We start from the raw sequence: 24,730 nt of genomic DNA on the forward strand, positions 1-24,730 counted from the left end.
GCAGAAAACGCGCCTGACGGGTAGAACCCCACCAGGGACCAAGCGACTACGTCTTAACCATTAATTCAGGACGCATGGTTTTCTTTGCAGTGATGCGCTGGACAATGGTAAACATGAGTCGCGACGTGGAATTCACCTACGCCAGCTGAACAATTTATAATTTATTTTTTCTACTAGTATCCTTTCGGTTTCAAAAACGAAACGACAACTGTGACGTCACAGACCATGTGAGGTCACGTGAGGCATGCAAAAACTGCGATATAATCGCTGCTTGTTTATAATCATTTTAACTCGTATGTATGCAGGCTTGGGTAAGAGCAGATGTGAATTAAAAAGAAGGCAGCGCCATCCCGCATTTTTGGAATGCCTCACGTGAATTGAACGCGTATCTTACGTCACAGCCGTCGTTTGGCTGCCAAAATCGAAACCGGAACAGCACGAGAGAAAAAAAATCCATTATAAATCATTTAGCGCTTGTTGGCGCAATCCACGTGGCAGTAATGTGTCTTCTAATGTGCTGCGCACCACACTAAAGCGAAAATTTGGTCCCTACTACTCCATTAATCCCTTCCAACTAGTAAAATTGAAGTTAATGCTAAATGGCTTGAGGGTATAGCTACTGGTTCCATAATTTACTAATGTGCGCCGTCTCGTGTTGTATAAAGAAGGCCTGCTCCATCTAGAACTCCCTTTCTGCGTATGACCGCCAGGTTGCAACCTTCGCAAGCTTCGTGGACAGCTTCGCTGGCGATGAGACCACAGAACAGACGGTCGCGCTAAGCGCCAGAAAGGGCCTCGTTCATCGCGAGGGGATGGATTGTGCGTATCTATGGACTTGCATTTGTCAAAGGACACTAAATGCGTCAATGCCTCACAGAATATATGCTGCGCATTCATGGTGCAACCGTTTTCTTAGGAAGAAAATGCCCACTGGTCATTTCCCGAACAGTTTCGCTGCAAATGCGTCTTACAGAATACAGGCTGTGGTTTATAAAACTGAGAATGAGTCTCGCGCTGACTGCAACAAGCGTAGAAGTGTTTGTACAAACGGCCATGAAAACGATACAGAACAGCGAAATGCAAGTTACACAGCCGATCTACGATAAGTCGTGGTACCGGCGCAGACACCTGCAACTGCAAGCATCGAGAAAATTATTCGCGTCGTTTCAGGCGTCTAGCGACGACTATAGCTGTCGGCAAGCGAAACTATGACATGCGTGCGCAAACACGAACTTGGAAGCGAACAAAGTGAACTACTGCACACACTCACTAAACATTACTTTCACCATCGCAAGTTTTAGGAACCTACCACTACAGGCGATTATCAGTGAGGTGGAAAAGGACAGACGCAGCGACCTTCAGCTAAGCAGTAGTCTCCAAAAGCAGAGCGCCCCTGATTTTCACAACCTCTTTCGTCACTAGAGCCTTCCATTACCAGCACGTTGCTTCAGCTGCATTCCCAAAATAGCCTACACGGTGGTTCCAGAAGCCACTGTATTCGCGTGTCATTCAGTCCTGGACGAGAAACCGGCGCAGCGTCCGCGACTCCGGGCCTCCGAGGGAGGGAGCGAGGTCGCCTTGTGCAAACCCCAACCGGGCGCGAGGGGGCCGAAATTAGGCCCGATAATTTGTACTCGTCCCGTAATGGCCGTGCCCCCTCGGCGACCGAACAGAACAGGTTCCCCGACGGCGGGGAGGAAACCAGTGGCCGCCGCGGACCACGCGAACAACCTGGCGTGCGCGCACCGGAAGGCACTGGGCATTATGCAACACAGCCGATGGACTCCCCACGCTGCCCGTTGCAAACAGTGTGCCTGGAAGTGGCGAGAAGGAAGGGTTCAAACACATCCCGGCAGGCATCCGTCCTCAAGATAGCGTACAAAGGACTCTTGCGCACAAGGCTTAAACCCCACGTAGGCCTTCCAAGTTTTAGCCTCCTTCGGTAACCGCTGCTTATGCTTACACATCGTCCTTTTTGCTAACTGGCTTCCTCCCCGGCGCGTGACAACTGCCCAGTCTTCAAACTGTGGCCCTTGACGGAAGTGACAGCCTCGCACGATACAGTACCCGCCACAAAATGCCGCCAAGGGAAAATTTACAAGGGTAAAATAACACGACACACAATAAAAACTTGGCACTCACATAGACGATAAGCATTAACGGATGATCTGTGTGCAGCCACCCTTTACTCGTATTTGATGCTCTGGGAAGCGTCTTTAGCACTGATTGCCTTAAACACACAAATCAAGCTAAGAGGGTCAAATTAACGTACCGCCACAACGAAAATTGCTTTGGCGGCGTACAAGGACGATGAACAGCTGTTTCTCAGCTCATCACGGTGCTCCCGACTAGAAAGGACACCTACTCCACCCAAACGGCGAATACGCATGTCCTGACAGCAGACCAAAGAACAGAAGCAGAGGAGAAGATGCCATCCGGAAACAGTAGCAGTAAGCGTCTGGGGGCACGACAACTACAAGCTGCGGGGACAGAAAACGAAGGGTTTCGCACGCATCAGCCTGTGGACAGTGAGCGCGGCAAGACACGCGTATGCAGGAGACCCAAGTGAGCCTTCCGAAGACGCAAAAACAAGACGGCAAAGGGGTAGCGAAAGGCTAAGCGCCAAGGCCGGCACGCGAGGGGCCCCGGAGCAGCAGTGGAAACCAAGAAACTGGTTCGGCGAGGGGCGGACGAGGTCGTCGTTCGTGCAGCGCCCTTCTCGCCTTTCGGCAGAGGATCCACCGCGTGATGCACGGCCGGCCCGGGCGCGCAACCTCCCCCCGTGTGTGCGCCACGCTAGCTGGTGAGAGCCAGTGCTGCGGGCGGCCGCTTTCCCTGGCACATGCCAAACCCTGCGACCGGCCGGCGCCACGCACACCGACATCTGACACTCCATCTCTCTTGTTCAGTGCATGGCTGAAGAGGCTAAGCTTTGCAGCACTCATTGATCACAGCGAATTCCGAGGCACGCTCCTGATCGGCCGCCAGTGAGAACTGAGCGAAGCTTTCTCTCAAGTGGGGGAAGCTTCCTACAGAAATTTATCCTCTGCTTCCGCGGAAGGTAAAGATGCACATATCGCTATTGCATGGATTCTCCTGGCCAGCCGCAGCATGTACAAGGGAACCGCATACGTCAGCATCGTAATGGTAGTGCCCATACCACCTTCAAACACACTTCATGCCTCACCCCTGCGTTGCTTTCAGCCGTTGCTCTGGCAGCACCGAAAATAAATGCCACCCGCGAAGACTTTCCACACACCTGAGAGACCCTGACAACACAAAACGTTTAGATACGCGGATAGCCTACAGTAACGTGCCTGCAGTGCCAAAAGATGAGAGAAACGATCGGAGACTGCACCCTAAACGAAGGACTTCTATCTGGGCCTCTTTTAAAACCACACACGTTCGCCGGCTGCCTTCCCGGGCGCCGCTGCTTGCACTTCGGAAAGTGGGGAAGGTGGCAGATGGAAAGCGCGCAGCGAATGCCCGCCGTTCATCCTAGAGGGTTGAAGAGGGCGCGAAAAACCCAGCGCAATACGCACTTCATACTCTACGGTCCCTTCAACAAGAAAAAAAAAGGAGGGGGGGGGGGGGGGGTGCAGGCACCCGCAGGACTGCCAAATAAATCCCATGACGGCCGAGAGTCGCCGTCAACGGTGACGCTTGGACAGACGGCAGCCCCTGCTTGGAAACTTTTCCGTTACAGGGGAAGGAAGAAAAGGGGGGGGGGGGGGGGGGGGCAGCAGCGGCCGCGGTTGACGCGTCGCCACTCCCCGTCTTCCATCAAGACAGTTCCTCCCCGGTCCGACAAAACACGCGCACCGGTCCCCGAGCTGCAAAGCCGACGATCGAGAAAGAAAACAAGTGAAAAAGAAACGAAATCGCGTTCTGTCAGAGTGACGCCGGCCGGCGGCCTTGGTTTACTGCTATTGGGTCACGTACGACTAACTTTTCCTCCTCACTGGCACGCGGCGGCGGCGTTCTTTCATTTGCCGACGGATATAGACGAAGGGACGAGGCGGCACCGCAGTGTGGTATTGCACACTACGCTGCTACAGCAGCAACGGCGCGAGGTCACAGCGGAAACGGTCTCGAGACTTATCTCTTTCCTTTTACCGCGTCAGCAGTGCAATCATCATTCAGCGGAAAGTCCGCGGAAAGTCCTCCCCTCACGCACGCAGCTGCGGTGCGAAAAAGCGGCGGCGAAATCAGAGACGCAATGGGAAGGCGATCAAAGTAAGAGCAAAATGTAAAACCAATACTGCTAACGCACATTTCTCGAACCGCATATATCATCGCCCGTCAATTCTTTACTCTTTTGTACTGACTGTTCTTAACGAGGATCATGCCGTGCACATTATACTCTGTGCACGGAACAGAGGGCGAGCACGACGTTGGTGTTGGTGGTGCGGCGGCAACGGAAAAAGCCCTAATACAAACAAAATAAAAAAAACACCTAACTTCGGTCTGCCCATGTCTTCATTTTGGCTCTGTCGAAAAAGACGGAAACCGTATCTTTTATTACGACGTCAGCAGCGTTTCGAGCAGGACTTAAGTTCGAACAGCCGCTAAACCACTGCCTCCCCTTCGCCTTATGCTTATGCACTTCTCACTTAGCAACACAACTCTTAGATGAAAAAAAAAAATTCTGCTGGCGGCAAGCCCCGTTTGCGACACAGTGAAAACACCTCACAACCCGACGAGATGAGTTTACGACATCTGCCAGGCGCGTGCTAGGCCGCCGTGTCGTGCGTGCTACCGTGATCAACGCGGGACCGTTACGGAGAAGGACTAGCCGTGCGGCAGGGCATCTCCCCTGTACACTATAGCTGGATGATATTGTGCGCCGAGCGCCAAACCATACAGAGCATTCATGGTTTCCCCAAAATGCTCCAAGGCAGCTTCAAGTGCCGCACCACTATGTCGACATCAATGGCTGGAAACGGTGCACCACAGAGCACTTCTACTGGAAGCCTGACACACACTGCACCATTGGACAGAGCACGGACTGCACGAGGACAAACGCTAGCAGCTGGCATGCTCTACGTCCTTACGACTTGAAGCAAGAAAAACGCGCTCTGATTCACTTTTCTTTCAATTCCCCGCAGTCAGAGTCAAACCAGTTAACGAAAATTGAAATCTTGAATAGAAATGCTAGGTATGCACAATCTCGCATGAAGGATGAAGACACACAGCGCTGACTATTTAAACCCACAAACGTAAAAATATGCGCAATGTATGCATAACCACAATGGTGCAGTAATACACTCCTCCCTTACGTTCTCCTTCAAGATGCTTTGCAGGGATGCGTGACTTTTCCTCAGGCAGGCGGCCTAAATCGTAACGGTTGCCATAAGAAGGCGGAAACGTCGCCGTCAGTGGCAGAACGCCTCAGCCACCGCGGCACGTTTCATGAGCTTCCGGCCCCCAGCAACGACAATCATGTCGCCAATGCGCCGCAACCGCTCGGGTTCGAAAGAAAGCTCGCTAAGTTAAAATGCGCGCGTGGCAGCTCTTTTGCCTTGACAAGTGCAAAGTTATTAACCTTCTCTAAACGAAGCACGAAAAAAGGCTGGGCTTTGCATCCCCCCTCAGGCGAGCGATGGGATTACGCATAAACGGGCGCCTTACGACGGCATGATGGGTTATTTTACAAGACGGCGTTAGCTAACCTGGTTAACAAAAAGGCGCTGTCACTAAATGCGAGCGTGTTGAAAGACAGCCGACGGTAACGACCGCTCGAGATAGAAACACGCACCAAGAATGCCCGAACACGACTGGAATAATTACCGACCGTTCTATCTCACGCGAGATGGTAACAACTATCTCAAGCGGATACAAAGAAGCAACATCTTCCGCTCTCGCTCAGCACAACAGGAAGGGGCGGTGCGGCACGTTTTAGAGCGCGCCTGAATACCAATGCTGCGGCGCGAAAGCCACATTTTCTTCCATCAAAGAGGCTCCGTCGGCACAAGAAGTCCGAGAAGCCAGTCCCAACGCATCACTTGAGAAAAGAAGACGAAAAGAGAGAGAAAAAAAACGCTGATCCATCGGGGATGAAATTCTCCGCTTCGCCCCCTCGGGTGTACAACGGTGCCGCCGAGGCCATTTACAGTTAGTCCTGTCAATGTTTGGGGCCTGACGCCCGGCGACGAGGCTTAGGCCGCCAACTGGACGCTGCGAAGCGGAAAGAGGGAGCCACCGCAGGCTTCCAGGACTGCGCGGGACGGAGTGCGCCAGTCGATTGGTTCCCGCAGAATAAACGACGAAAACTCTCCGGCGGACGATCTTTTAGAGTGGTTCGGTTACGGCACCTCCGCATGAATTCACAGGTTGTTGAAATTCGGAGAAGTAAACGCGGCAAGAAATTAGTGTGCACCGACTCCCAAACTAAAGACGTGCGAAGCTTCGAACTCTAGGCGGTCGCAGAAACGACAGAACGCGCGAGCTTTGGCATGCCCCGGGAGTAGACTTATCTTCGCTGCACTTCCGCTAAGCACGCAGAAAACGCGCCGAGCCTTTCCCCCTTACGATCACGGGCATTAACAGATCTCACAGCGTGAACGCAGTTTCACTTCCTCTCAAGCACAAAGTTTCAAGCCTTGCGTCAGTCGCAGGAAAAGCAACGCAGCGCAGCAATACCACAAGGTCTGGGCAATGCACTAAGCAGACGCGCGGACACCATCCCGTTCGATCGGAGGCTTAGCTGCATCGATAAGCGGGCCGCGGCACACGGAAACGCGTTCCTGCTGCATCGAGAGGACCTCGTGCGGTCGGGACACTCGCGAGGGCTGAGGCGCTACTCAGCTGCTCCATGTCCCACGCGACGGTTGCGCGTTGTACATCGGCGGAGACAGCACAGCGAGCAGCTGTACGAAGTCTGCCAGAGGTCAGGGCTGTGAAGGAGGCGCGACATGTGCACTCGCTACCGGGCACACCGAAAAAAGGCAGAAGTGTTCTTGGGGCCACCTTCGTTCCCTGTGGGTGCATCCATTAACCCGATTCCGCAACGGCAGCAGAGGCGCCCCTTTATGGCACGCTCCCACCAACGTCAGCAGGCATTCCTGGGTCGCATCCTAATCGGGCGCAGTCAACGGCTGCCGCGTAATCGTGCGTGGGCCTATATACCCGAGAGCCCGCAAGGTGGGAAACGCAACAAATTTATTCTAAGCCCGGGCTGAGTCTAGTCGCTTCAAAGCGGTACTGCGGGTTTCCGTAAAGCTTTCACTAAAACCGCCTAATCTGACGCCGAACAGTTCCAGCGAACTTTTGAATTGATAGCCTGTAGCATACCCAGTAGATGGTAGACCAAATGGCCCCTACTTTAGCCTGTAAGCTTTGCTTCTTTCGTTTCTTCCTTCTTTAAAACAAGCGCAAATAAAACTTTGCCCTTTTTTTTCTAGGCACACATTACGTTTCACAGCAACATTTTTTTTTTTCAATCCTCATTTCAGATTAGTGCAATACATCTTTCACCCGGCACGCGAGGAACTTGGCTGGATAAAATACCAGCCTTGTTGGTTGGTTTATTGGGATTTAACGTTCCAAAGCGACTCAGGCTATGAAGGACGCCGCAGTGAAGGGCTCCGGAAATTTCGACCACCTGGGGTTCTTTCACGTGCACTGACATCGCGCAGCACACGGGCCTCTAGAATTTCTCCTCCACCGAAATTCGTCTGCCGGGCCGGGATCGAACCCGCGTCTTTGGGGTCAGCAGCCGAGCGCCGTAACCACTCAGCCACCGCGGCGGGGCAATTCCAGCCTTATGTTAGGGTTGGCGTTTTCAAGGGGTGCACCTACATATTGCTCATTGTTGCACCTCTTTGTGGTTTGTCGTATAAGGTGAGCACGCAAACTACTGTGCACTTTTCTTTATTATGTTCTCAATACAACTAAGCATTCTAAACGCCTCCACTTACCGCTAGAGCCAATATTTTACAATGTCATAGGGTCTGCTCCATGAAAACTCCTACGGGCTTCTTTACCGTGTTCACTCCTAAGCTGGCATGGTTGCTGGAAACATGTGCGTGCACGGGAAGAGACGCCTTTTCTCGCCTAAACCAGCCGACTCGGTTAAACGGATTGGTACTGGCCTCTGTAGAGCGAACTTGTAAAGGCCGTATTCGGGCCGGGGCCCTAATCATGCAGGCAGTCGAAAATGCAACACGATCTGAAATCAGCCTTTCCCTTTCCTGTACGGAGGAAAACTGAAAACAGCGTTCAGTATCACTCGGCGAAGCTCGCACAGAACGTTAACAGCTCGTCGCAAAATATTCAGATTGTCGACACATTAGCAGGGCGACAAGCTAAAAAAAAGAATTCCAAGGGGCTTTTTTTTTTTTTTTGCTTACAATCGGCACCGCGCTGCCCAAAACAACGCGGATAGTTACTACGTTATTTAGCGGCTTTTCGAGTACCACATCCCAAACGACGCGGTGGCTCAGTGGTTAGGACGCTAGGCTGCTCAGCCGGAGTACCCGGGTTCGAACCACACCACGGCGGCCGCGTTTCGATGGAGGCGGAATGCAAAAGGCACCCGAGTGCCGTGCGATGTGAGTGCACGTTAAAAGATCCCCAGGTGGTCGAAATTGTTGTTGTTGTTGCCTTAGTGGCATGGCATATACCCGCGACGGGGGATAGGCACCTCTTCCTTTCTTCTTTCACTCCCTCCTTTATCCTTTCCCTTGCAGCGCGGTTCAGGTGTCCACCGAGACGTGAGACAGATACTGCGCCATTTCCTTTCCTAAGCAACTAATTTTCATTTTTCAAATCTCAGCTATAATCAGCGGGGTATTACAATCTTCGAAAAGATGAAGGACATTTTAATTTGGTTTCCTGGCAGCCCTCAACGCACGTATGTCTCAGTACGCTGGACACCCAGCAATTTGCCTCGAAGAAATACGATCGCCACGGCGCGAATGACAGGCACACAATCGCTCGCAGAAGGCAATGGCTTCGACGACATGCCCAAACGCTAGCAAGACAGCCATTGAAGCAGCAAATTTCAGAGCGGTTTCGATGTCAAATTAGCGCACTCCATGACTGCCGAAGTGAAGGGCGATTTCAAACACATTTTTGATCACTACAGACGTCTTCACCAGCGCCTAAGTACCGGTACGAGGTGTTACCAATTTTCATTTACCTTTTATACCACGATGAAACAACAAGGCACAAGCGCGAATTGTGCGACGATATAAGTCCCGGCGAACCGTTACATTCGTACCGAGACGCACCCTACCGTGGGCAGCCTGGCCCGCTGGGGCGTGTACGTACAGGCCTGCGAGCACGTCTGCGCTGCAGAGCAGCGGGGCGCGCAACGGCAGCGCATGCGACGGGCGCGCGTGCCACTCGGCGACGGGACGATGACAAGGCCCCAGGAGCACGGGGCCGCTGCCGGCGGCGGCTTCAAGGACAGCCGAAAGCGTACTACGCGACTAAGCGGACCGGCCTCTCGGGGCATACCTCGGCAGCCGGACGAAACGCACAGTTTCTCGCAGCCGCAGCCGGCGCAACAACCTCTCCTGCAAGTTAAGTAGGTACCAATGCACGGAGGCAAAAAATAAAAAGAAACGACGTAGACACCTTTCTTTCATCATCGGAACACTTTTCTTCAATCAGGCAGTCGAAACACCTCAACAGCCACTGACAAAAAAAGGCACCCTCACCCACTTGTGCTTTTGGCCAAACAACACGTTGCAATTAAAATAGCGTTTAGAACTCATCCTTCGGTGCGGCCAGCCGAAAACCGGTCACCCCGTCTTAGTACTTAACGTGCCAATGGCTACAATATTTGATGCCGTTCCAGGCGCCCCTCATCGTGTGCGCTATCGAAGGCGAGCGGCTGGGTGCGACGCGGAAACGCTGGTGGCCACGACTAGCACAAGGAATGACCTGATGCCCGGCTGTGTTCCCTGCACGACTGCAGACATTCACAAAAGAAGGTCATACGATACACCGGCACAATTTATTTCACCTGCGCAGCAATAGCTCAACAACGACGAGTCCATAATAAGGCAGAAAAAAAAAGCAACTGCAAATATTCGCGAGGAAGCCGCACGACGAGAACAAAGACTCCATGTCCAAACGAATGAACTTCTTCACTCGTTCTAACGGAGAGATAAAGTTTTGCCAGGATCAGAGCAGGGTAGAAACCTCGGCATATTTCTAACCCGTCCGCACCGCAAAGGGTGCGCTCATGGGGAAATTGGCGTCGACAAAGTCCGCCAGTGAGCGCGATCCGAGCCTCACCAGTCGAAAGGGGTGGTTACACCTTAAACTTGCAATACAGTCTGGTTCCATACCGGAGGAGCTAGTGGAAAGCATCAAAAATCGATTAAAGAAGTAAAGATACACGGGCAGGTCGGCGGGACACCGGTCGAGCGAGATGCTGCAAGCGACACTGCTTTTTTTTCTCTCCAGACGCGAGCAAGAAAGGCTTGCATTCCGGATTGGGAACGGCCTCTGCGCGCAGCCACGGGTCGACGCGGAACTCACCACCGCGCCTTGTTCGACAAGTGCCGAACGGCGGCGGCATTCCCCGGGCTTGCCTCAGGTGGGGTCAGACAAACAGCGTCGTCTTTTCCCCCCTCCGCCACCCCGCCGGGTAAGGGACGGGGGCGCAACAGGCAAAGCAGAAAAAGATGGCGGTCACTCATGCATCACAGTTCCGCCGGTTCCACTCGGTGCGGCCGAGGAAGAGCGCGGCAAGCCGAGCAAGTCCTCGCGCCAGCCAGCGGCGAGCATCCCGCCGCGCGCGCTGATTCAACGCCGCTAGTTACTTATTCACCCCACGCACTGGATCCCAGACCCGCCGAAGCGCGGAAGAGGCGCCAAGAAAGGCTAAAAAAGATTCCCCCTGCGAGCGGACAGAATGCACAAGGCGCGACGCGGAGACTTTCGGTGAAGACAACGCAGGCGAGATGATGAAACATCCACTTGGCAAGCTCTCCGATCTTGGAAGACGAGCCGAAAAATGCGAGTCGCTGCACCTCCAGGCAACACGACGCACTCGGAAGTGCGGAGCGATGACACGTTGCGCACGAAGTCCGCGCAGAAACGAGTTCGGCTGGATCGGGAAAAAAAGAATTCCGACGATGCCAAGGGGGTAGTTTTTTCGCAGAACGCAGAGTATCAGGCTTCATTACGAGCACTAAACTGGCTTGACCCCTAAGGCCCATGTCACGCTTCCAATAACGCGCTTCGTTAAAGAGCCCTTATCTCTGGGCTCGAAACGAGTGAACGGCGACCTGTTGATGCACTGCGCTGCCAAGCGAACCTCGTAGTAGAGCGCAAGCAGCGACCAGACTTCACAGGCACGCAGTCGCAGTACGTATACGACTCAGTGCTTCTCCGGTAAGCGAGTGAAATGCATGAACTGGCCCGTCGACGTCAATGATGCACACCACATGGCAACACAACTCTTTCGCAGCCACATACCGACGACTAATGAGAACGACATCATAAAGACTGAACAAACCAACGCCTCATTTCAACCAAGAATTCCTTCTTTTCGAGTTGTACTGCGCAGCGGTGAACACTCGCTGTAAAACTACAATCGCATCAGCGAGTGCTGAATGTTCATGTCGCGTCTGAACTTCGCCGTCGCAGCCCGCAACCACCCATCGAGTCTCGATTTGTCACTTTTAAGCGCCTTCCCACAAAACACGGCATGCCATTCATCCGCCTATGCAAGTGCATTCGAATAATAAGATCAAAAGTCTGCCGTGTCTACTCCTTGCAGCTGTCGCATAAACGTATATTCAAAACAACATAGTAGCGCAACGCGATAGCGCACGCTTGTTTGATTGGCCGAGCTATCTGCTCCGCCAAATGAAGAAGCGCCCGCTACATGGCATACGCTCTATTTTGACATAAAAGCGGCAGCATTTGTGAAAGGTACCGGGACATCTAGCATTACACAGAACGGTCTGACATGAGCAAAAATGTAGCGCGATGGCTCGCAGCACCGCCGTGTATCAACTAACCGGACCTGCCACGTTGTTACGGTGGGAGCATGTCCGAAGAGCGAGGGGGGGGGGGGGGGGGGGGGGGTCGACCCGACTGGCACTCGCGCGGTATCATCAGCACGGCAACGAGCAGAGGCTGCGCGGAATGCAGAACTCAAGGGCTTTTACGCCGAATGCTGTCCGCTCCAAAGAACAAGATTTTCAGCGGAAGACACGGGAAGCCCCACAGAAAACCACGCGTTCTTCTGACATGCCGGCAACAACGTGTCAGGGAATGGGACACTCGGCGCGACGCGGTAAACAAAACAGTGTCACCGAGTAACCAAGCTGCGCCTGAATCCCTGCCGTACTCACCTACTTCCGCTGAATCAGTGGCCGACGTTACGCACAGCAGCACGCAAACAGTCCCCAAGAGTACCCGGCGGTTATCCGAAAAGCCCATCTCGGTGGCCGCGCATCAGTTCATCCTGCAGCCGATGAGCAGATTCAAGACTGAGCGGCAACTCGCCGGCGCTTCGCCAGCTTCGACGCTCTCCCCGAGGAGGCGCTGAGCCCGAGCGGCCTCGCGCATGCGCACTTGTGCCGGCGGGACGCGCTCGCTCCGGCTACGTGCGCCTCGCGCTGGCAGCGCCCGACGCGGCGGCGCTTGGCCGCTCGAAGACGGGGCAAGGGTTACTGACTGGAAATCCTCGCCGGGCACGCCGGGCACGCTGGGACCGCCGCACCACCGGGGCTGGTCCTCTGAACCACCTTGCTGCTGTGTTTGCGGTCCTGTTTTTGCTTTCGCGCTGACCGCCGCTTGCCAGGCCGGCGTGCTCTCAGCCTTGCATCCTCTCGTGGAGCGCCGCTGGCGCCGGGGCATGTTTATGCCACGTGGTCCCTTTCAATTTTTTGTTTTTGCGGCACAAGAGCACGCGCAATCCTGTCTGACTGCTTTCGGCCCGACTGCATGGGGCAAGATCGGACATTTTGAAAACAGTAACTTTTAAATGTTGCCCAAAGTAGCGCAACTTGGGACGAATTGTTACACAAGTCCTGATCATATGCGACAAAAGTCTGCAACATACGCACGTATGAAAACCTAGGAGAAAGGAAACAAAGCGCATAAATGCGCACGGCCTCAAAAGCAAAGGACTCATGCTCACAAAACCTAGCAGCTATTCTCTCCTATTATAATTTCCAGCAGTAATGATAAAAGAGATTCCTGTAATTTTAATGCTGTTAAATTACTGATTAAAATAATGATAAAAACTACAGCGCCGAGCTACGATGACAAAAACATTTGAAAGTGTTGCTGATGGCTCTGTCTGGTTGAATAAACATCTGAAACTCAACGCTTATGTGATCGTTCATGTTGATCTGCCCGTTAGTTCCACGCCATTTTCAGTTTAGTAGAAAGAGAGCACTTCACGCATGATACCGCTTTTTCCAGCATAAGTGTTGCATGAGTCTTGAAATGACCACGTGAACAGAACGAATAGGTTGTTTAACTGCACTGCAACGCGTCGGTAAAACCAAAACGTGCGCTGACTCATTTTGCGGTACGTGTGATATCGCATAGGAAACATGTTATTTCAAACAGTGCATACGCGACCGGGAAACTTCGTTTACTTAAGTTTATTGGGGCATTCTGAGAGCATACTAAGTTATTGGGAGCGCAGCCACTAAGGTGGACGGTATGCACAATAACGATGACACGCGCCCGGCTGCAGTACTGATAGAATAGGTTATACTGTAATGGCTGGGACCGCATGTCGGTTTTGCTGAACAGAGGAGGCCGTCAATCGAGCATCCCGGAATTTCCATTTCATAAGACGCTGTGCGAATGCGTACGCGGCAGAAGACTCGCGGACTGAGGAGACGGCACTTGTATGTGCCAAATAAATTCAAACTTATTTTTGCCATGGTAGCTGTACACTTTGGGAATATGGACAAAAAGCCGCGAAGAGTGAAGGCTGAAAAAGTTATGCGATTCTTTCGATGGCCAACCTACCGGTAGCAAGTGTTTTTATAACCATGTCGCGAGCAAAACAAAGCAGCGTACTAGAGTGAATGACACCGTTTCGTGCTTCTTCCATGTACTCAATGCGCGTGATATTTCGCTTTTTTTTTTCCGCCGCCATGTTTCGTATTTATCGACCTAGTGCTATATCATTACCTCCAGCAAATGGTATCATGGCCTACTAGAGGCGATAACACTCTAGACCTCCTGCTCACGTCATCCCCCGATAGTGTAACATGTATAAAACTCCTGCCCGGTATCAGCGATCACAACCTGCTTCACATTACCATTTCATTAGCTATCAAAAAGCGATCATCTGCAAGAAAACTAATCACGGATTACAAAAGAGCAAACTTTGAAAGCATTAATCACAGACGTGATGAGTTTTTGGAAACTTTCCACAGTTCTTATCTAACTCGCACGGTAAATGCTAATTGGGAGTTGTTTAAGAACACATTAGTCAACTTAAAAAAACCAATATATTTCTACAATTCTCGTAAAATCTGACAATAACAACCCCTGGTTTAATAAACGCCTCAAATCACTACTAAATCGAAAAAAAAAAACGACTTTACAGGACTGCAAAGGAGAGCAACAATCCTGAAAAATGGAACCGGTACCACTTATGCGTAAAACAGTACCTAAAGGAGCTAGCTGAGGCTAAGAAGAAATTCCAAACATCTGACTTGCTTTTAATTCTGAGATCCAACCCGAACAAATTCTGGCGTCTTCTATCGAACAAATCCCGTCCTAGCCAAATCGAACTCGCAGATCCCGGTGGCGACACTATTGACCCGGAGAAATGCGCAACCGCACTAAACGACTACTTCGTTTCTGTTTTCACGCCCGCTAACATCACCCCTGTCAATCACACACATATCATTCGTTCACACCCCATGACAGATATAGAAATTAATGCACAGGGCATATCAAACCTCATTAGCTCACTTCCGCTGTCAGTATCAGGTGGCTGCGACGAAATCAACAGCAAATTGTTAAAAAACACTGCATCATTGTCGAGCCGCATACTCTGCCTAATCTTTTCTCAATCACTGGACACTGGGAACATACCTGACGACTGGAAAAAATCCCGAATTATACCGGTTTTTAAATCAGGTGACCGTTCAAGCCCATTTAACTATCGCCCAATATCCCTGACTAGTATTCCTTCAAAACTCTTTGAACATATTATAGCATCTAACCTTATGGCACACCTTGAATCAATTAACTTCTTCTATCCACAACAGCATGGTTTCAGGAAACTATATTCATGTGAAACGCAACTAGCCGAATTTACTCATGATCTATTGCAGTACATGGATGACCATTACCAGATCGATTCCATCTTTTTAGATTTTTCGAAGGCGTTTGATCGTGTCCCTCATAATCACTTGTTGCTAAAATTGTCCGGCCTTGGTTTAACACAAAAACTGTTATCATGGATAGAACACTACTTGAAAGGACGTGTTCAGTGCACATGTGCTAAGAATTACACATCTCCTCTCTCGAGCGTAACATCCGGTGTTCCTCAGGGAGCCGTGTTGTCCCCATTACTGTTCATAATTTACATCAATGATCTGCCCTCCAACATTAAATCTAAACTGAGATTGTTCGCCGATGATTGCATCGTATACCGCGCCATAACTAACCAAGACGACACGTGCACCCTCCAACAAGACCTAAACGCTATCTCACTTTGGTGTGAAACATGGCTCATGCCTTTAAACACGACTAAATGTAAAATCATGATCCATTGTAGAAAAAACCAGCGCTTACAAACACGGACAGAGGACAAGGGAAACAGACTGACGGCGCTGACTTACAACTGAATTTTATTCATACGTACGCAGTCAATTTATACATTTACACAGACATGCGCAAAGACACCTTGTCAAACCCGGATACACTGTTGCCACTCACAAGCGTAAAAATAGAGAAAACAAAAAACAGCAATCATGCATTCAAGGCACGTGTGTCAATACCTCACCCTCCCTACCCAGAATGAAGCAGGCTCATTTCCCTCCCTGACAAGCTAATCGAGGATTTGCTTACGCATCCCTCGCCCTTCCTGATGATGTGAAATGCTTCCGCGATCTCCCTCGTGCGCTGATCATGATGTACAAACAACACTTCCGTGTCAACAAAATACGGAACACAATCACACGTGAGGCAGTGTTGTGCTACATTTCTATTATCTCTGCTGCTGACCGAATTGGCGTGTTCTGTGAGGCGAATGTTGATACAACGGCCCGTCTGGCCGATGTACACACGGCCGCAAGACAAAGGGATAAGATACACCACTCCCTTCCTACAGGCAACGTACTTGTTTCCATGCTTAACTTTGCAAACATTCTTACTATCCTTCCCCTCGCGTTTCCTCTGCACTGCAGCCCCTACTTTTGCTAGTTTATTGGGAGCAGAAAAAACCAGGCTTACTCCGTATCGAGCCCCTACTCTCTTAAGCCTGTGAGATACTGCGTGAATGTACGGCATAACTGCCACATTTCTTTCTTTAGAACCTGTACTAAGTTCTGAGGAGTGGCCCGTTGCCTTCACCTTTTTGGACATCTTTTCAGCACAGGACACGATAAGGGCCTCCGGGTACCCTGCATCCCTGCACCTGCTTGCCTGCGTAAGGAGGCTGTTTCCCATCCTATGGTGGCATGATTTAGTCACAGCCATACCAAGGCGGCTCTTAACAATACCTGTTTTTACCACTTTAGAATGGAAGGAGCCATAGTTGAGCAACGGTTTCGCGCTCCGGGGGGAGTACTCCCAACAGACCACCAACTCGCCCAATCCTCAGTTCTTCTGCAGTAAAATCATGACATTTTCCCGCCTTCGCAACCAGATTAAGACTGCCTACTACCTCAACTCTACACCCGTTGCCTACACATCATCATACAAATATCTTGGCCTGCACATGACACCATCGCTATCATGGATAACACATATTGAAACCATTTGCTCCGAAGCCTCACGTGTTCTCGGCTACATGGGGCGTAGTATCTCCGACTCATCCTCAGACATTAAAAAGCTAGCATATCTCACATTCGTCAGACCAAAGCTTGAATACGCATCAGCCATCTGGAACCCGTCACAATCATACCTCGCCACTAACCTCGAAGCCATTCAAAACCGTGCAGCACGATTTATCACCTCGAACTACTCAAGAAATTCCAGCGTCACCTCAATGAAAAGAGACCTCGACTTGCCGTCCCTCGCATCACGCCGCATCATATCTCGTTTGTGCCTTCTTCACGCATTCTATTATCACCCACGGTCAAGACATGAGCTACTAACAACACCACTACGAAGATCTTCCCGTTTAAGCCACAGCCAGTCTCTAGCACGAATTTCCACCCGCACCCTTGCAATGAGTAGCTCATTTTTCCCTCATGCAATAGTCTTATGGAATTCCTTACCCGAAAACATAGCCGAATGCACAGACAGAAAACAATTCCGTAATAAGCTAAAACTTCAGCCATCCTGAATAGACTGTCCCTTTTGTACTCTTTTGTTACTTAGTTTAGTTGTATTTCTGCGCCTTAGCGTAATTTTGTTTCTCTTCCTCTTGCTTGGTTGCTGTTATTTGACTTAGATGTATGTCTGCATTTTTTACTGTATTTTTTTCTTGCTTTTGTTTTTGCTTGCCTTCATTGTATTTTGTATTTTGCTCTTCACATTTTTCCACGTTCAAGATTTTTTTACATCATGTTAATTCGCCTCCCCCTTATGTAATGCCCTCGGGCCCTTAAGGAGAAAATAAATGAAATAAATGAAAAATGAAATGTGCAAGGGCCCCCATGTAACAGCGTGCTAACCGAGTGTAACGTTCATCGAATGAAATTCCACCGCGTCGATACGACGGCGATGTGCTGCTTGTGAGCTGGGCACGCCTGCTCGCGTCCCGGCTCTGCGCACGCCGGAAACACTTGTGGCCGCAGACCGTAGCTGTGGCCGGAAAGCAAAATGTAAACCGCTTCTGCCATTCTTCAGTCGTGAGGCGTAAAGAGCTGACGTCTAGCAAATGTAGAGTGAATTGTGTCTCGCGACCTTTTCGGCATTTTGCGAAAACGTGCACATCAATTATAATCTGTTTGACTTCATAAGCAGTCAGCTCCAGCACAGATAAGACAGGGTTCCTAACGCACACCAGGCACGTATTCAAAAGGGGGGGGGGGGGGGCCAGGACCTTCCCACCTCTGCTCTTTCAGCAGTGCTCAGCCAGCTGCCAGCCCGCTAGCTACGAAAAATTACCCTGAGCCCCTCCCGAAAAAAAATTCCTGGCTGTGTGCCTGACGTACACACTGCTTGTTTGATACTTTTCGCTGGCGACACGTCTGCCGGTTCAGGCTCCTTGACGCACTTTTCTTAAAAGTACACTGAAGAGGAATCTGAACCCGTATTTTTACCGCTGGAACTCGATCTACACGTTAAGAGTGTTCTTAGAAACTTCGAATCAGTGCCCTGTGCGGCCGATTTCCCTAATTTAAATCGAATTAACGTCGAGCTCCCGCTTTTTTTTTTTTTTTTTGAATTCTCCGCAAACGGTAGGAGGAGTCAACCAACCTCTCACCCAGTCCCGTGGCGGCTTGCCGCTCTGCCATCGGCGGAGTGATACGTAGTGATCGGCGAAATCAAAGAGTCCACGCGTATTTTTATTTCCGTGGGCCTAATTTGCAGCTATGTAGTCTCTGACTAGACTCATTTATTCACGGAAACCTAAAACAAACAAAATAAAATGGAAAGCAAAGTCGCCACGCGACTGCCTGAAAGGCACTCCATGCGTTGGTCGTTTGCTCCCACCGTCAGCGGGGAATTAAAAAAAAAAGGCGAAAGCCGGACGTTAATTCGATTTAATTAGGGAAATCGGCCGCACAGGGCAATAATTCGAAGTTTCTAACAATGCACGGAACGTGTAGATCGAGTTACCGCGACAAAAAGACGAGTTAAGATTCCTCTTCAGTGCACCTTTAAGACGAGCCACTTTAGACGAACAAAATGCCCGCGCAATAAAACTTCTCCACCCCAAATGCGGCATAAATTGACAGCCACGCTGTCACCCATTGGCCAGCGCCGTCGCAGACGAGAGATGAGTAGATGGGCAGCAGAGAGGAGAATTTCAGGATTCTCAAGTCATGTGGCCATTGCTTTTTAATATTCTCCTTAATGATGTAATTATTTGCGCTTATGCAAAAAAACGTCATATAAGCTGTTGACGGTAGTATTTTGTTTTCTCTTGCTGGTTCCACCTTAAAAATTAACTAATGCATGTAATGAAAACTTAAATCGCTGCACAAATGGCACACAGTGAATTCCATGCGGAATAACCCTATCGCTACCGAAGACGAGCTGGGTTCGTCCACACAGTTTGTACCGCTCCCCCCGAAGGCGAGGTAGGCACGTCGTCGCTCGCGCAGGTTCCCAGCCCGTAGGAAAGACGAGCATAGTTGCCCCAGTGTTTCTAGTATACGCTGCCGCCAACATAAGATGTTGCAGAAAAAAAATAAAAAGTTTGATGGGCCGGCAAATCCGGCCGAAAATAGTTTAATCAGCGCCCACTGATATGGCGGCCTGCGTTGGGGACAATTGCCACGCGGACGAGTCTGCCCAGAAAAGCAGGCCGAAAACGAAGGTGTGTCGATGTTTCCTCAGATTCGGAAGCTGAAGTCAATCTCTCTTCTAATAGTAAGAGTGGTGCCACTGAGCTCTTGTGTTATACTTCGGAGTCGACGGATTCTGTACGCGACGACGTTTCGGCGTGCCGGCAGCGGACGAGGGTCAACGTCGACAATCCCCCGCCTTCGCCTTTTCGTTTTTCATTGAGAGGTGGGAAGGAGACGCATATGGACTTCAGGCTGAACGCAGTGGAGTCTCGAATGACTGAAATCCTCCATCCTCGGAACCTAAATAAGAAAGGAAGTGTGTCCGACGATTCAGCGCCAGGTCTTGAGTTGTCATTTTCCGCGGTACAACACCTGAAAAGAAACCCTGACGTGGTGCGAAGACTATGGTGGGACGCTGTGAGCGGTACCTTGTCTTGAGAGTACCGTACTAATGCAACCATTTAGCTGTCAGACCGACTCAAGTCCAGGATTCCTGGACATTGCAGTTTTAATTGTGCGGCAACTGTAGAATATTGTAATGTACTGTTATGGAAATATTCAATGTATATCCATTCTTCCGATGAGGAGCAAAATCTCTTAAAGTCCAAACTGCGGCAAATGTTTTACAATGAACCCGAGCTTTTTGTTGCATTTTCAATAATTTATTTAGCGTTTTATGCGTAAATAAAGCTGAGTTTTTCACCGTTTCTCTACTTTGTGTTCACTGTAGAATCAAATAGAGGAATGACAAAACTTGTATTTCGTTTTTCATTTTTTGCCAAAACAGTTCGGAAGTCCGGAGCTAATGAAATCAAACAAAAGCCGCATTCATTCCAGCAAAAAAGACAGTTCCTTCAGACGAAGGTATTGCTTTGAACTAGCCTAAAATAGAAGTTTTATGCCATTTTAAATGTCAGGGGGCGATATTTTCCGCCAGTATGGTAATGTGAATCCCGTATTACAAAAGCTAACCCAATTTGCTAGGATGACTGGTCGCACGCGATACTTTCTTCGTGAACGAGGCAAGCTATTATTGTACAACTCGCTGTTATGTTCTCATGCAAACTACTGTCATTCAATTTGGGGAACAGAACCAATTTATACTGTCCAGATCGTTCACCTACGAAGAAATAACACATGCGACACGTTTACAACGCACATTTCGCTGTGCCAAGCGCGGACTTTCTGCGCACTGCTAGGGCAATTAAAATGCACAACATTAGGGGAATTATTAAGAACGGGCTTTAAAAAAGGAATAAGAATATATAACTTGTGTTGATTTGCCCAACCTCAAAAAAAAAAAAGACACGCTTATACAACTATACATAGGGAAAGCAGGCTCAGGCTACTCCTGGCTTTAATTCACGAAGAAAACAACACTCTTCTGCCATTATTTTTTATTATAGAGCTACAAATTGCATGGTTTTCATATGCTTTCGTGTGCGTACGAGGAACTTCGTACGATGCACGAATCCATGGGGACAGAAGTAGTGTACAAGCATCGTAGCTTTCATCCCCGCGAATTATTTGAGTGTCGATACTGTACGATAGCATGTCAAGGTATGCCCCCATAGTTTTTCATAGTGAAGTGTTCTGTTTTAACTAGATGCTGAAATATTTTGATGTCCCTTAGATAGATTTTTTTTCGCTACTCTTCTTTTTATGATTTTGCTTGTCTCCCATCATGATGGTCTGTTTTCAGTTGATTATTGCGTATAAAGTTATTCGATGGGTCGTGCTTCACAAATGTTGAGCTGTTAGAAACATCAGAGTTCCTTCCATAGTTATGGATTATCAGATAAATTGAAAATCTATTCTAACGTTTCATGTTCAATATTAACTTTTCCTTGGAACGTGGAGCATTTCCTCCAGAGAAACAGGCCTTCTTTTAGGACAATTTAATACTTCTAAGGTTTTTATTCTTCCTTTTTACCGATGCTGCCGCTGCTACCAGGCGGGTGGTGCAGTGGGATCAAGCTGTCAATGGGCAGATTTCTGCTTGCAGCTCCCCACGCTCTGCAAATGCAGCAGGTGGTGAAACAAACTGATTTCATTTGATATGACGAACACTAAACTATCTCAAATGCCATAGCAGTTCATTAAGGTAGCTTCGTTCGCGCCTGGGACGATCGCTAACAAAACATGTGGTTATGGCGACGCATGGCGTTCCGCTGTGGAACAGTATCGCACGTTTACTAAGCCGCATGTTGAAAGAGGCGTGTGGGGGCATGAAACAGTGAAAAAACGCCTTCCACGTGGCAATTTCCCGCCATACGCCTCCAAGGCATAGCTTAGGGACGCAAAAGAGCTCGTCGTCGTGCGCTCCGTATACACCATGCACTCTAAAGAACGAAATGAGTAGAAAGGCAGTAAGCTGTTCTATAGCCCTTAGCTTTGAGAAGAGAGTTAGGCTTTATTGGTCCCAAAAAATATACAAAACAACATAAATGTACAGACGAGGGTCCCAAAGTCAAAGACTGCACCGGGACCCTCGATAAATCATTAGTACAAGAAATGGTTACAGCATAGTTAGCGGATAAATACAAAATATAGAAAATATAAAATCAATACTTCACAAAAACAAGGTCAAAAATCACAATAACGCAGGTAATATAACACATCAGCAAAAAGAGAATAACACATCATCATTCCAATAAAAATACTTTAAGTTTGTTTTTGAATTCAGGCAAGGAAATTGATGTTTTTAGATTGGGTGGCAATGAGTTCCAAATTGAAATGGCTTGAAAAGACGACGTCGATTTACCATAATTGGTATGGACTTTGGGGAGTAGAAAATTGTTTCTTGCTGAAAATCTGGTAGGGTTGTGATTGATGAGCTGATTGGGGTCTACAAACTGAAAATGTAGGGTGCCATGTAGTAATCTGAAGAACATGATTGCAAGGTGATACTAAGGAAAAGCTGGTGGACTGGTAAAATACTGTGCTCCTGTAATAAAGAACGAGCATTAGATGAGAAAAAGCTACGGGTAATAATGCGGATGGCCTGGCTTTGTAAGTGTTGCAGAGACGATAAATGGCAATGATAAGTATTTCCCCATGCAGTAATCCCATAAGTGATGTGACTATGTATGAAGGCATAATACAAAGATAGGAGTAGGTTGCATGGAAAATATGGACTCGCCTTAATTAGAGCTCTGATGCCAAACATAGATCTTTGGGGTAGATTTTCATCACTAAAAATAATTTACGGTTGGAACCGGAAACAAATTCCCTCTTCAAAATAAGCGAAGTTCTATGAGCTACGAAGACTTTAACTGAGGTTTCAGCCTCCTCTATTCGCTAGATTCGAGACCCCCGGTGCCGCGTTTGAAAGCCTCCTTCCGTTGCTAACTGCATCAGGTTACTATATATGCTTTGCAGTGGGAATATACCTCAGTTTGCCAAGAAGAAGCATTCCGTATATAGTTAGTGATCGAAGTCTACTCTGGGACTTTGGCAGAATACCCTGCCCCCAAAACGGTACGCGCTAGAGGACAGCTTGTTCCCATATAGGCGTATTCGTGTCCAGAGTGCCCACTATGGGGGAATGTGTACCAGGCACGCTCAGCTGCAATTTCGCCAGCCACCCGAGTTCTCACCCTGCAGAGGAGCAAAGAGGTTCACGCCTATTGGGTCTTGGTGCTTTACCGGAAGGGCTAGTTGCGAAAGGTGGGAATAAAAAACAAGCAATAACAGCAGAGTGGCTACCAACGCAGCGAACGACACGTGTACATCGCTTCATCAAGGAAGAGTGATTGAAAATAGACATGGCATAGAGCCATACAATGGGGGGGGGGGTGATGAGAAAACAGTGCGTGTAAGGTATGTTCCGGGAAGAATAAGAGCCAGCGAGGCAACTTTTCGCTGTAGGCAGAGAAGTCTGTGTCTTGAAACACCTTTGATGTGCATTGACAGCTCTTTGCAAAAATATGCTTTTACGTCGCAGCGAGTATGTGAGGAACGGTTGCTAAGAACATTTATAGAAGCTTGGGGGCAGGACAGCTATTCACCAATTAAATGACGAACAGGTGATCAGCTTAACCATTTAGGTCACCTTTGCTCACCATCACGTGACAAGTGAGCGGTTCGTCCTGCGAGGAGGTTTTCGCCGCCTCTTTGGACCGCTTTTAACTCTTTCCAAACTACTGGGTACGGGTGAAAACGTGTGCGTGCAGAACCAGGCTTTACTTAACGTCTTTATGTGTGCCTCAAGCATCCGTAATATTTACTGACTGGATCGTGGTCTGTTTTCGTGGGTACAGTGCACATATAAAGTACATATTTTGCGTGGACGAAGCAGCGCAGTATTGCATTGCAACTAATTATTTTACACTTTCCATTTTCAAGTTGTCTATACATTCCTTACATACTGGTTTCGTGGCCTTATTAACAACAAGGCTCTGGAGTAATCGGATTCATTGCTGGAGTCCACCTCTTCATTTCTTTTTCTCTCGACCAAGTGAACGTGTATTGTCTCCATAAGCGGCACAGATAGCATGATGTGGCTGGAGTTTTACATGTAAACAGGTTTTTTTTTCTTCCAAAATTCGAGATACCAGCAGCGATGAAGACCGCTCCCGAGATCATGTTAATATTCCAGTTTCCTGGACAAGGCACGCGTTTCGTGAACGAAACGAAGGCGCGTTCGCGCGGAACTGAGACTTATTCCAAGAGTTACTCTTTTTCTTCTCATCTCTGTGCGCATTTCATGTTTGCTTTTTCGACGTAAAAGAGTTCAGAGTACGAGCTGTCTGCTCATATATGCTGCCTTTGTTCGCGCCCTTTGAGTAGTTCTTAGCTCAAAACTTAATATCAGAACCCGCGACGCCTGCGCGGGAGGTCAGCGCTTTAACCTTTGTAAAGCCGATGGTATGTACGTGTCGACGGAAAGAGAATTGATCAATGCAGTTTCTGAGGGCAGTTTATCAGAGTAATGTTCTGATAGATTTTCCGCTTTCGCGACCATAGTTCCGGACAACGTAATGACAGTGTACTAAAAAGGCGGGCGCTGTTTTTCGAAGATACCTGCAGCCATGGCCGGGTGGGTAAAGAGGCATTCGTCTGGTGGGCTTGAGGCAGTGTGCTACACTGTCCGGCCGCACTTGGGCGAGCGTGCACTAGAGTGTGTGGTGTGTTTTTTCATTTCAGTACGC

At 49.3% G+C, this 24,730-nt stretch overlaps 1 protein-coding gene across 4 annotated transcripts in view; it reads right to left on the reverse strand.

Annotated features, from left to right (window-relative positions):
* The window catches only part of mgl (low-density lipoprotein receptor-related protein megalin), a 167,069-nt gene extending 154,599 nt beyond the window's left edge, over positions 1-12,470 (reverse strand). For all 4 annotated transcript variants that reach the window (XM_089578519.1, XM_089578518.1, XM_089578516.1 and 1 more), the window contains exon 1: positions 12,321-12,470. In XM_089578519.1, the coding sequence (XP_089434645.1) occupies positions 12,321-12,408 (88 nt within the window). In that variant the 5' untranslated portion in view covers positions 12,409-12,470. The remainder of the gene's footprint in view (positions 1-12,320) is intronic.
* Positions 12,471-24,730: the final 12,260 nt, after the last annotated feature.

Source organism: Amblyomma mixtum, chromosome 3 (genome assembly GCF_055824585.1).
Source record: "Amblyomma mixtum isolate Tamu chromosome 3, ASM5582458v1, whole genome shotgun sequence".
Classification (NCBI taxonomy): domain Eukaryota; kingdom Metazoa; phylum Arthropoda; class Arachnida; order Ixodida; family Ixodidae; genus Amblyomma; species Amblyomma mixtum.